The sequence below is a fragment of the Microtus oregoni genome, unplaced genomic scaffold (assembly GCF_018167655.1).
Source record: "Microtus oregoni isolate MIOR12 unplaced genomic scaffold, Mior012 000005F_ref0000423, whole genome shotgun sequence".
NCBI lineage: Eukaryota > Metazoa > Chordata > Mammalia > Rodentia > Cricetidae > Microtus > Microtus oregoni.
The window spans coordinates 60,008,788-60,022,875 of NW_024543064.1; the positions used below are offsets into that span (position 1 = coordinate 60,008,788).

Genomic DNA, 14,088 nt, shown 5'->3' on the forward strand with positions numbered 1-14,088 from the left:
AAATATTTAAAGAGCCTGTTTTCTGTATCTGTATGAGACACAATCGTGAAAAATATTATCCTTGGATTATTATGTGAAAAGAAAAACAGTATTACCTCCTCCCCAAACCACCCTTTCCAAATGATAGGTTCAATCAGAAAATGCACCGAATTACATAATTGTTCTAGAAGAAAACATAATGGATAATGGTCAGTCGTCAAGAACTTAGTTCTGAAGGAAGTGGGGCCATTTTAACACTGAGCGATGTTGCGTGGCTTCAAATGGATGATTTGACTTTCACCTATAAATTTTTTATACTTACACACATCTCAGCTGTCTAACCCTGGCATCAGATGTGTTGAAATATTTACTTGGTTTATACATGTGTGGTTATGAGTCCATTCTAGATACCACTTCTTCTTCCAAATGCTGCTTTTGTTCTAATTATTTTAAAGCAATTTGTGAGGTCGTTGTTCAATGGTAGCGCTATTATCTGGAGTGTCTGAGGCTCTGAATGCAATCCTCAGTACCCTCCCCACAACACATGCACGCACACGTACATATACACATATATGCAATAAAAGCAATTCTGGTTGGCAAGGGTTTAATTGTCTATAACAATATATTGGTGTGTGCATGTGTGTGTCTGTGTGTCTGTGTGTGTGTGTGTAGCTAGGGATCAAACCCACATCCCACACATGCTAAGTAAATTCTTCACCCTAGTTCTGCTCCCCAGTTTTAAAATAAGGAAACCCAGAGCTAGAGAGATGGCTTAGAAGTTAAGGGCACATACTACTTTTGCAAAGAACCTGAGTTTGGTTCCCAACACCCATGTTGGATAAATCACAACTGCTTGTATCTCCAATTCCAGGAGATCCTAGGGCCTCTTCTGGGTTCCTGGGGCCCCCTGCACTCACATGTGCACATACTCACACACAGACACACCCACTAAAATTAAAAGAAACCTTTAAGGCCGGGCGATGGTGGCGCACGCCTTTAATCCCAGCACTTGGGAGGCAGAGGTAGGCAGATCTCTGGGAGTTCGAGACCAGCCTGGTCTACAGAGCTAGTTCCAGGACAGGCTCCAAAGCCACAGAGAAACCCTGTCTCTAAAAAACAAAAAAAACAAACAAACAAAAAAAAACAAAAAAAAAACCTTTAGAAAATAAAACAAAGAAACTGAGGCACAGATAAGTAACTTACCTATGAACACATACTATAGGACAAGACTTTATTGTATTTGCAGTTATTTTTATAGAAACATAAGATTTTGGTGACCTACTTACCTTGGTTGTTGTTCTTACTTAAGCATAGCTGGTGAAATCTTTCTGTGAAGAAGAAGAAGGATACCTGATAGTAAACGCGTCCCACAAGCACAGTTAACCAGGAAGCAAGGAACAGTATGACAGAACCATCTAGCCGAGTCTGAAGTGTGAAGACCACCATATCCACCAGAAGACCCAGGATGATGGATCTGCACCAAAGTACCACAGTCAGGTTGCTGGAGAAATGGAGCTCCAATGAGCCACCATCTGGCTGCCGGAGACATCATCATGCCAGAAAGAAACTGAAGCTAATTCGGGTCATTGGCCTTGTCATGGGCCTGGTCGCTATGAGCACTGTCCCGTTTTCAATCAGTGCCTTTACTGAGACAGACACTCAGAGCCACACAGGAGAAGCCAGTGTCGTGAGTGGCCCTAGGGTAGCCCAGGGCCACCATCAAAGAACTCTCTTAGATTTTAATGACAAGTTGCTAGATGATGCCACACAGCCACCCACTTCTCAGGAAGACAAAGCCGAGAACAGCACTGACCATGCCCAGGGAGACTACCCAAGGGACATCTTCTCCCTAGAGGAGCGCAGGAAAGGCGCCATCATCCTCCATGTCATCGGCATGATCTACATGTTCATAGCCTTAGCCATCGTCTGTGATGAGTTCTTTGTTCCTTCCTTGACTGTCATCACTGAAAAACTGGGCATCTCTGATGATGTGGCCGGAGCCACCTTCATGGCTGCAGGCGGGTCAGCCCCAGAACTTTTCACGTCTCTTATAGGGGTCTTCATTGCTCACAGCAACGTTGGCATAGGCACCATTGTAGGTTCCGCCGTGTTCAATATCCTCTTTGTTATTGGCATGTGTGCTCTGTTTTCTAGAGAAATCTTAAACCTGACATGGTGGCCGCTCTTTCGGGATGTGTCCTTCTACATCGTCGACTTGATCATGTTGATCATATTTTTCCTGGATAACGTCATCATGTGGTGGGAAAGCTTGCTGCTCTTAACAGCTTATTTCGGCTATGTGGTTTTCATGAAGTTCAACGTCCAAGTAGAAGGATGGGTGAAGCAAATGATAAGTCGCAATAAAGTTGTCAAGGTGACAGCACCAGAAGCCCAAGCGAAGGTCAGTGGAAGTAGCCTCTACTAACCGCTTTCTTAGCTATCATTCTGAAGGCAGATGTCTTGGCAGTTGGCAGCTTGCTTTTGTTTTCGTGTGTGTTTGTTTTGGTTTGTTTTTTCCTATACTGATCTTTGGGCTATCGTGGTAACAGATTGCATCCTGCAGTTTTGTGAAAGCCAATGAAAATGACAGCAGAAAATTTAAATTTGGGGGGCGGGGAGACGTTGTTCTATAAGTGTACCAAGTTTCCACGCTACTATGGAGTTAAAAAGGCCAGTGTAAATACAGGCATCCCAAGGCAGACTCAGCATTGACTCGTTTTTAGGAAAATGGACCCAGTGATTTTGTGAGCAACTTAATTTTTATAGGCAGGTTCTTAGCAAGTGACAGGGTTTTGTTTTTGAGAATAGCATATGGTGGAAGAACAAGAGCCATCTCTTTAAAGATGTTTAGGGGAGAAAGTTTGCTGTGCCCTCCAGCAGTAGCTTGGGCTTAACAGTAGTCTGGCTTCCACTACAGTGGCCATAACTATGTGTCCTCTCTTTAAGTCAGTCCTATTTCATGGTGCTGGGACTGAACCCGGTGTCTCTCATGTTACTAGGTGAGCATCCTGAGACCGAGTGACACCCAGACCAATGCCTATTTTTTTGATCCTAGTGGTCTTCTTTGCAATGGATCAGAAGCATCTGTAGAGGAAGTCACCGGCAGCCCTGGCACCCGCCGCTGTGCTGCAGTAGCCCATCTTGCACACCGTAATAAACATGACCCAAACTACTTTCACAGCAGAACTTGAGGGGATGTTGCTTAACTAGGAAGGATATTTGTAAAAAGCTTAAAAGAAAAAAAAATAGAACTTTGAAAGAAAAACAATAGAGGAATAGCATCAATGAATTTTTATGTAGTTTCATAATTATGCAGCATTCTGATTTCTATCCTAAATATAAAAATGCCATCTTCAGATGTGGTTTTAAGCAGAAAACCCAAGTTCATAACAGAAACTTTTCATGTTTGCATATGGGAAATTTTTCACACATATAAAATAAATGCTTGAGTCGTGGTAGGAGATTTAATCATAAAGAGAAGAAAAATGATACTATCTTAGTTAAATTTGCATTATTCCTTTATAGACTAGGTTGATGATCATTGTTTTCATAGTAACCACAGAGTAGAAGCAGAAAAAAAAGTCACCAGCAATACCTAGACAGTAGATAGAGTATACATTAAAACATGCAAAGAGAAGTGTTTTGATCATTTTTTATCATGTACTGATATGTGTCAATGGGTACACAGGCCAAACCATGTGTGTCAGTCAGAGGACATCTTTGTGGACTTTGTTTCTCTTTTTATCCGTATTTGGGTTCAGGGAATCATTCTGGTTACCAGGTTTTTGTCACAAATACCTTATCCTGTTGAGATATCTCTCTGGTCCAGGACACATTTACACTATATAAATCTAACATTTATTTCTGTGTGTGCTCATTGAGAACTGCGGTTTATAAAGTTGTTTTGCATAATATATAGCAAGCATGCATTCGCTTGTGACAGCTGAGGACATGCCCTTCAAGGCATTGGACAATTATGCTCTGTGCTCTACCTTAATAACAAAAAGGATGTCGCTCGGCCTCTCTTCAAGCATGTTAGAGTGATTTGCTTAGCACTTTGTGGTCTGTTTCAATCAGAGTACTGGGCAGTTCTCAATAAAAGCCATATTTTTGAGAAGCAGGGAAGTGATCTGACACTCTAGAAATACCCCGGGCACATCAACAGTAAAAAGTTTTTTGAGGAACTATGCCCCTGGGATTCTTTTTATGCTACAGTGGACCTTCTTTACTTCGACATATCCTTGGTTGAAAATTGTGTTGGCCACATTTGCCAATGATGTTGGAATTCAGAGTTTGTGTTCTGATTTTAGTTAGGTTCGGAATGCAGCTGACATCGTACACGTGGGAAATAACTTTTGAAATGCAAGCCACAGAGTGCACTCAGTCAGTTATAATCTGCTCACCACAGTAGAGCTAGTAGAGTTTTTACCTCCCTAATTAGATGATTGTCATGTCACGTCCCTGATCATATACACGTCAATAATTCAGACTGACATTTCTTACTTGGTGTTTTTCATATCCATAATTTTATTCTTAATTCTGTGTTCTTTTCAAATTGGAAATTCTGAGTATGGCTTAATTTTATCATGAAGATATTGGTTATAATCGTAAATATTTCCACAATGTGTCAGTTCTCTTATTGTCCTTTCACACCCCACATTTTTAATTTACTCCATTCAATCATCATCATTTCTTTTGGCATTTGATAACTAATTAGAGTAGATGGTCTGTTTGTTTTTGTTTTGTTTTGTTGTTGTTTTTTTCCTTAACAGAGCTCTGTCTTGCTTGAGCACAGTCATACATTTTCAAGAGGAATGGTTCATAAGAGCCTGATTCCCTTCAGGAAACTGTACCGAGTCAGTTTCTCTATAGAATTACTGCTGGAACTTTGCAGTAATTGCAGCCCTTCTCACCTTCCAGGTTTCAGAATCTTGGAGAGCTTGCTCCCCAGCTCTGAGCAAGACTGCCTCAGGATGGCTGCTTTGAGTATAACCATTTGCCCTCTGGTGTGCTGAGCTCACTGTGACCCAAATACAGGTGTCAGTGTTCTGTTGCTATCTGGACACTTAGAAAGAGAGCCCTACACCAACTGTAGCTCACTGACGTCCCCATAAGAAGAAGTCTGCTATATAGGTCTCTAGAGAGCAAATACCGGCATGTTTTTTTATAAGCTCACTTTGCTGCCATGCTTTTGCAGTTACGGGGCGGGAGGGTTTGAGAGTGTGGAGAAAATACAATTTAGGTAACCTCACAGATTATCAGATGGTCCTTGCCCATCAGCTCTTCTGGGCTGAACACAGTGAAATGACTTTCAAATGACTCACTTCAATAAGGAAGGTGGAAATCTTAATTTGGTTCCATGATGGACGACCGGATCTGTGCCAGGAAGCAATGGGCTGTGAACATGAAGAAGTTGGGAATTCTTTTCCTAAAGTGTTCCTGCTCCATGCGTACTTTTCAGTCTTCTTTTTTTTTAAATTTGTTTGGTTTTAGATTTCCTTTAGTGATACCACTACCGTCTTTAAAAAGCTCCGTAGTGTCATGACATGATACAGAGACCCGGACAGGAAAGATTTTGCTGTTATTTTTAATTAGTTCTTTGAGAGTTTCATACAGTAAAATTTGATCATATTTACCCCCCCCCTCAATTTTCTCCGTTCTGACACCTCTTCATCACCTACCCAACTTTGTGTCCTTGTTTTTAATCCTTAGAGATCAATTTGTGCTGCTCAATATTCTTGGAAGTGTGGTCTTCCACTGAAAGGATACATATGTTTCCTTCAGGGCCAAGCGTTCTTCCATCTCTTATGCTCTGCACCATGGCCAGCTGCGGGTCTCTGTATTAATTGCCTTCTATTGCAAATTGAAGCTTCTCCAGTGAGGACTGAGAGATGCATTGATCAATATGTATAACAGTGAGTCATTAAGGATTGGTTTAATATTCAATCCATTTAGCAAAATCATAGTAGGAAGTACTCTAGGGCTTTCACTTACCTGGCCACAGGCTCTTGGCTGAATAGTGGTACCAGGTATAGGTTTCATCTTGGGGAGGGAGAATAAAATCCAACAAAAAAGGGGGGCTTGGTTACTCCTGTGATATTGGTGCCATTATTACACCAGTGCGTCTATCTTGCCAGGCCAGTTGTTATTGCAGCTTACGGGGTTTACAGTGGAGTATAACTGCTGATTTGTTTTCTCCTCTAGTATTCTTCCTAGTGCTTTTCAGAACTATGAGAACTGGCCAGCAGAGACGAAGTTTCCAGACCAGTAGCAGTTTGATTTCGCTTTCTTCTGTGACTCAAACTTATGGCGTCTTCAGAAATAGAATCTTATGGTCACTCTGGGGTGGATAGCCAAGAGCATAAGAAATAGCATGTAATGTTTGGGGGTCTATGAGACCTCTATGGCCAGTGACTCCAAAGAAATAACCCATTCCTGGTGCTGGGCTTTCTGTTTGATAGCCTGTGGTGCCTAGTGGAGGCATTGTGTCCCTGCTATGGATAACTCTATCCTCTCTCTCAATGTTTGTGTATTTATAATAGGAAGCGTCCACTGCAGTAGCTTTCTCAGTGACTTTTTGGAAAGGTTTTTAGTGTTATTTATCCATCTCTGTACTTCCTCCTCTACCCTGTTCACTGTTCTCCCTACGCCAGTTTAACCCATCCAGTTCCATTACTCCCTTCTAACCCTCTATACTGATACATTCTATCTCCCCTGCCATGAAACCTGTCCCACAAGTCCCCTGAGTCCCCTGACTTCCCTGGGTATCAGGAAAGAATTTTAAACCCTATCTGTGTAGCAAGCATCTAGTATCATCCTTGGCGTATGTGGCAAGTGTGGCTTGTTCGGTATATGTTGGTTTTCTTCTTTTGCTGCTCCATTCCTAAATGCAAAGTGAATCAGAATGAGTGATTCCAGGTTTGATTTACAAAAGCATTCCTTGAAGGTTGAATTCACTTTAGTGGCTCACTGGGCCAAACAGGTTGCCATGCCTCTCAAGGGGATGGATTTACCATGTCATGATGCTCATAAATCTAGTTGGTGTACCATGAATATCTGTGGTTCCCGTGTTAGCATAAACTCCAAGGAAACCACATCTTTTGTCCTGAAGTTTTGTTGCCTAGAATTTTCCTTGAAATCAGGAGACCATTTGGGAGGAGCTCAGAAATATCTGTACTGAGAGCAACTTCTTTTTAAGGCATTTTTGGCTATAAAGACCAGGAACCTTTTCTCCCAGCCCCTTCCTAGCTGGCTAGTCAGACATTTGGATGGTACAAGCTGTAGCGCTGTCTCTTTTCGGGACATGCAGACCTCATGGGAAGCATCGGATTTGGCCGCTGAGATCTGGTTTTGATGTGTCACTGTACTAGGCTGTCACTGGCCCAGAAAGCAGCTGTCCATGGTATTTAACTTCTTAGACTTGGCGCACTAATCTGACAGCAAGTCAGCTGAGTCCTAATCAAGGGAGTGAGCCAAATAAAGACTCTGAAAGCAGCCAAGTGAGAAGCTCTGGGCTCGAGTCATCCGGGCTCACTGCGCTTCACTAAACCTGAGTGCTCCTCGAAGTTGACAACAGTTTTTGCAGTTGGAACTATTAGTTACGTTCCTGGGAAAATGAGAATTGAAACATGATAAATATTCCTTACATAGTTCCCTCATTAAATCGTAACTAATTTTATAAACACCCATGCGTAGCCCAAAGCTTGCTTAAGATTCAGAATGTGTTAGAAAGCTCAAGCCCTCTCAAACCTAGTATATAAATTACTAAAGCTGATGTACACACCGCAAGGAAGTCAAGACCCTTCTTAGGATGTAAATAAAAGGGTTTTACTTCTTCCCATCCTCCTCTTTCTCCCTCCATCCCTCCCTTGCCACTTCCTGGTCTCAGTGTTGCCCAGCTGAACTGGCAACCTCAATCCTGCTCAATTTTGCTAGGGTGCTGGGATCATAGGTGTGCAATTTTGCTGTGTGCATCACCAAGCTAGGCAGGATATATTTCTAAACAGATCTGAAAACTTCTCATCATTTTTAACAAGAAGAAAATGTAGGGGGTCACAAATCCTTAATCAACTAGAATTTTGTGAGTGTTGCATCTAGAACTTCCTATCCCAGCACCCAATTAAGAAGCCCAGTGTCCAGCACACACCTTTAGCCCAGCCCCCAGCAGGCAGGGCAGGGGGTTGCAGGGGTTTGCACACACCTCCAACCCCAGCCACCCACCCACCCACCCCCCTGCCTTGCAGGGCAGAGGATTGCTCAGGTTTGCTGACTTCCTTTACCTACAGGAAAAATGCAAGCCTGGGATCAAGAAGAGACCCTGAAAAGGAAAAGGCAGGTGATAGAAGAGGACACCTGCTGCCCTCCTCTGGCTTCTGTGTGTGTGTGTTGGGGGGGGGGGGGGGACACAAACACATGCACTTAAACACACACACACACACACCACATGCACGTGTGAACACAAAATAATTATCTTTTGAAAAAGAATAGGCTTGTTACGTTAATCTCTTTCCTGGAGGCCTTTGGCAGGTTTAATTTCCCCGTTCTTTGATTTCCCACCTTCTTTTCTTTTGGATATGTCTCTGATATGCAGACTGCAGCTGCATTTGGTTTTTGTTTTTGTTTTGCATTGACAGTCTTCTTTGAACTGGAGGCTCAGCTTGTTTGACTGTGAGTCCTGGAACCTCTCTTTCTGTTATCCCCTTACACTTTCTATTGTCTCATCTTGCTGTTGCTTTTCCTATCATTCTCTTGCCCTTTTGTTGTTCTTTCTAAGTTTGTTTTTCCATAAACTATTTTGGAATTTATTTGCTGTGTTTCTATATTTGTTGTTGTTATTGTCTGAAAATTGAGGAATTTTGTTTGTTTGAGGAAGTTATCCAGTATTTGGGATGTAATATATTGAGAAGAGATTTTCTGAATATTTAATGGGCCGTCTTGCCAGAGTTTGCTAAAAGATAGTGCATGTAGCAAGTGAAGGTGACACGAAACTTCAGTGCTGGCTGTGTCCTGGCTGTGTCCGAAAGGACCCTCATCAACAAACATCCTACCAGCAGCAAAATTTTGAGCCAAATAAATTTTAAGAGGCAATTCTAATAGAAATTTATATGGATCACATTAAATATTAGACTTGCCTTTTAGATTGTATTTTTTACCAGACACAAAATAACATGTTCATTTTACAAGGCTATAAGAAATGAAAACACTAAAAATGAAGTAACCTCTAATCTCTTCATTGAGCCATCCCAACATAGCTTTAGCTTCTATGCCTCCAGGTTCTCATACATATGCATTTGCACATCTACAGATTTGTTTACACGTAAACCTACATTTTACACAAATAGAAAAATATTTTGCATGCACAATTTAAAAATTATCTATAGTTGATGATTTAATAAGGGGGTTAAAAATCTTAGCCTATTGAGAGTGTGTCCTTCTCCTGCAATGTGTTAGACCATTTAGTTTTATCATCTTGTATTATTTATTGCACTATTTCATTAGTGCTATAAAAATGTTGCAACACATTACCCATGAGTTTCTATGAAGCAGAAACTCAGCCCCCAAGTCTTTCGGCTTCTTAAAATTTCTACAGTGCCGCTGCGTTCTTCAGCGTTGGATATTAAAAGTCCCAGTGTTTTCCAGTTCCACAGGTGAGAGCTAGAATTTTGATTAGCTTTCATTTGCATTTCTCTGATTAATTGGGAGGCTCTGCTTTGAAGCATATGTTTGTGGAGTTTGCCAGTTCCCTATGTCTTTGTGTCACTTTTAAAGTTCGCTCTGATGACTAACACGGAGATCTCTTACAAATATATGCCGAGAATCCTAACTTTAACTTTCCTCATCGTTCCCATTTCCATACCTAAATACCATCAGGAAGTTTCTGCTTTTGTTGAACAGTGAGTTATTCTGAAGAGGAAGCCTTGAGTCGGAGATTTCTGGACTGGCAAGTGCTCCCTGATCGTATGACCTTGTGGAATTTTCTGCCACTCAAAATCTCTGTTTCTCTGTGGAGAAACAGGGTTGTAGCTTAGATGGTCTACTATATTAAGAAGATCTAGTCTGAGATGACCTAGTGTATCAGTGTTTTAGCATATTGTATTGTTTCTGTACTTAGAAGTATTGAAGTTGAGCACCCTAAGGAGGCCAACAAGCAATTTCTTATGTTTACACTAACAGTATCCATATCACCTAGCTCTGCTCAGTAACTACTTTACATGTGATGTTTCACTTGAATGTTTTAATCAACTTAATGAAGCTGTAATTTAACTTAAGCATGCCTTGGGAGATAGCTCTTCTGGACAGATGGGGACTGTGTGCTTGCAGGGAAGACATTTAAAGTTTACTGCAGGACACCAGGCCTCCTTGGCACTCCCGGATTCTGGCAGTGAACACCTTTGCTGGCAGCTGCTTCTGCCTCCCTGTGCTCCTGGAGACTGCTGAGCCCCGATGGCCCTTCTGGAGTCAAGGGCAGAGGGAATCTGAAACTAGACAGCACTTCCTATCAGGTTCTCACCCATCTCAATCCTCCGAAGCAGGTACCATACTCACCTGCACACCCCAGGACCAAGGGATCTGGAAATAGAGATGATTTCAATGATTTTCAGTTTAGATTTTTGAATTCGAATTTGTGTCTGCCCGACTCCAAAGTGCATCCTGATTCTTAGACTTTAGTATATCTCTGGACAATTAGAAACAAAAACGAATCACACTTCCAAATTAGATTCACTTTTCATATTAGACTCTATTAAGTCAGCACCTTTCAAATACATTTTTTTTTACCATGATTTCTGTTTTAGTTTTTTTTTTTTTAAAGGTTGCTTTTGAGGTTCTGGGAATTGAACTCAGGAATCTGTGCATGCTAGGCAAGTGTTCTATCACTGAAATATATATATATATTATATATGTAATATAATATATAAATATATTAAGGGCTGAGAATACAACTTAGTATATAGAAGTCCATTGTGCTATCCATTGTGCCCAGAGCCAGGTGTAACAACTCAGTATATATGCATGTGCATATATACAAAGGTATATGCGTATTTATATATAAAAATAAAATCCAAATAAATCAAGGCATTTTGCTTTCACTTTTGCAGTGCTTGCATTTTCTATTCACTGGAAACGATACCTTCGACCTTTTGAATAATGAGTTGTGGCCTGAGTTTTTAAGAGCCTGTTACAAAGTTTCTTTGTAAGATTCTCTTCTCAGCAGGGCTGCTCTACAGCTGTGCTGGCCGTGTGGTGCTCAAGAGTGTCTGTCTGACCAAAGGGATGGGTGAGAACAGAAATCCAGAAGTCACCCCACTAGACTAGCTCTGGGCTTCAACAGGAGCCTGTGGCTTCCCAGGGAATGGGTGACTCACTCTCGTTTTCTTCAGAGGACAATTTGTAAGAGTCACTTCTCTCCTAGTATGAGGATCCCAGGGTTGTTAGAACTCAGTCAGTTCATCAAGCTTGGCAGCCAGCGCCTTTACCTGCTGAGTCATCTTGCTGACTCTTTTGAATTTAACAAAATAGAAGTTCTTCGGGCTAGTGAGTCCCTTGCATCTTACCACCAAATTTTCCTTTTTATGACTTTAGTCTCAGAACCACGATTTCAAAGAGCTCGTTAAGTACAAGTAAAACCGTGCTCACGTTAACGCTAGGGACTCCTAAAACTGTTACAATGCAACCATGTGTCATGGCAGCTTTCTTCCCAAGCACAGGCCCCTGGGTAACTAGTGCTCTACCTAATGCAGACATGCATAGAGTCCCGAGAAACCAATGTTCAGTGAACCACCTGCTGCCTTCTGGCTCTGACGTGGTTAGGAGGGCGATGGTTAATTTTCTTTGCCAAATTGACACAAGATAGAGTCATCTGGGAAGAGGCAATGTCAGTTGAGAAAATGCCCCAATCAGATTGGCATGCAGGCAAACAAACCTGTGGAACCTTTTCTTGATTCGTGATTGATGGGAGGTGCAACCCACTGTGGGTGGTGCCATCCCTTGGCAGGTGGGCCAGGGCTGTATAAGAAAGCAAGCTGAGCAAGCCATGGAGAGCAAGCCAGGAAGCAGCATTTCTGTGTGGTCTCTGCATCATCGCCCTCCCTTAGGTTCCTCTATGAGTTTCTGCCCTAACCTCCCTTTATGATAGACTGACTGTAAGGTGGAAAAAAAAACAACAACAAAAACTCTTTCCTCCCCTGCTTGCTTTTGGTCATGATCATTGCCACAGTAAAAAGTGGGCTAGGACAGAGGGTGACAATTCTATCCCGAGTTTCCCTCAATTCATGCTTCCATGCATCTGTGAGGAGGTGGGGAAGAAACATGAGTGCCATGGAAGGGGTTATGAAGTCAAAGAGAAGCAGAATTCAGTCAAGAGAGCTGAAGCTGGGATTCTATTAGGTTGGTTTCCTTTCTCTGAAGTATTCTATTTGTGAACCAAATAAGGCAGACACAGTTCTTATAAAGGTAAAATTGGTGGTTTGGGAGGAGCCTGAGCATCAAGCCACACTGAATGCCATGTTCACGGCTTTATCGAATGCACTCAGAACCATGCATTGGCAGGGACCAAGCCCGGAGACAGAGTGCCTTTTAGCCCCCACCCTGACTGTGTAAGACTGTACCAGGCACTATGCACCAAGCATCTATTCTCTGGAAATGAAAGACTGGCTTATCTCTGATGTCCCCAGAAGCTCTTATAACTGTGCTTCTCTGTTAATGGGAAATTGCAAATACAGCCACATAAAATGGCCTAGTATTTGCATAGAAACTACATAAACCTCTGCGGTATTTTCAGTTGTTTCTCAGTTACTTCTACCTAGCACACGTTGTTATATAAATGGTTGTTGGACTGTCCTGTTTAGAAAGTAATGACAAGAAAAGTGTGAGTTCAATACAGACACAGTTATTTTCCAATTGTTTGTAATCCGTGGTTGAATCCGTGGATGTGGACCTGTTTATAATCATGGACTGACCAGCAGCAGAGATGGGCAGGTACTGGAGCCCTGAATTTACCTCCCTTGGAGCCGTTTTTCAATTCAGGGAGATTAATTTTTATGGAATGAATTTAAAAGGCTTCTTTGTGTCTTTACTTGTCCAGAAGAACTTGGAAAGGGCCAAGTGAGCCTGTGATGCTCTGGCCCTTGTTCTATTACTGTTTGGTGGAATTGGGCATGTGCACTTCAGGGAGAGAAAAAAATGTTTCCTCTGGGTGTGGTGTAACCTGTAACCCCAACATTCTGGGGTGCTGAGGCAGGGAAATACAGAGTTCCAGGCCAGCATGGGTTGCAGAGAGAATTATAGGGTAGCCTGAACTTCCCACTGAAAGCCTATTGAGAGAGAGAGAGAGAGAGAGAGAGAGAGAGAGAGCAAATGAAGCAAGATTTCTATTATGTTAGACCTTGAGTCAGCCCTGAACATTTAACATTTTCCTGAAACCTATCATTTTATTTGCTCAGTCTGATGACTTAGAAACCACACATTTAGGACTAGGATAGCAGTCCAATCATGGATGGATGTCCTGTTTAAACCTCTTGGGATTGTGTTTGCTTATCCATATGCTTAAAAAAAATAGGACAGTTTCTGTCACAGGGAGGCCGAATTCTGAATAAGACTAAATAGGATCAGTGTTTAGCTGAGCCCAGTTGCGAGCCCAACTACATGCTGGACTCCAGGCCCCTCACGCTGAGTCCTGCGTGCTAGCCTCCTCTCCCCAATTTCCCTCTTGCTTCTGTTGTTTGCTTCCTATTTCAGGCCATTGTTTGACTCCTGGGCCCTCCTCTCTATGTCTCTTTTTCAGCCATATAAATATGCAGTTGCCCGACTAGTCCTTAGCAGCCATATCTTCATGTTTGGACACAAACCTGCCCTCCCCTTGTGTTTGCAGAGGATTAAGGAAGTGTGTCTTCTTATCTATGAGACCGAGCCTCTGTCAACCATGAAATTATTCTGAGCTCTCTTACGTCTGTCCCTGAAATTGTATTTACTTCTGCTGATATACATCACCAATATTTAATCCTAGTGCCTCCTTTGTCCATCTCCTTGCTCCCATTCCTATGTGGAATTTTCCTGGTATCCGTTTTCTGCCTTAGCTTAGGCCACACCCCTTCCCTTGTTAACTATTGAGTT

The 14,088-nt window shown here is 42.1% G+C and overlaps 1 protein-coding gene across 4 annotated transcripts in view; it reads left to right on the top strand.

Annotated features, from left to right (window-relative positions):
* Positions 1–14,088, top strand: part of Slc24a2 (solute carrier family 24 member 2) — a 248,471-nt gene that overhangs the window by 1,544 nt on the left and 232,839 nt on the right. For 3 of the 4 annotated variants that reach the window (XM_041651333.1, XM_041651335.1, XM_041651336.1), the window contains exon 2: positions 1,289–2,380. In XM_041651333.1, the coding sequence (XP_041507267.1) occupies positions 1,445–2,380 (936 nt within the window). In that variant the 5' untranslated portion in view covers positions 1,289–1,444. The remainder of the gene's footprint in view (positions 1–1,288; positions 2,381–14,088) is intronic. The other variant, XM_041651334.1, reaches the window with a different exon arrangement.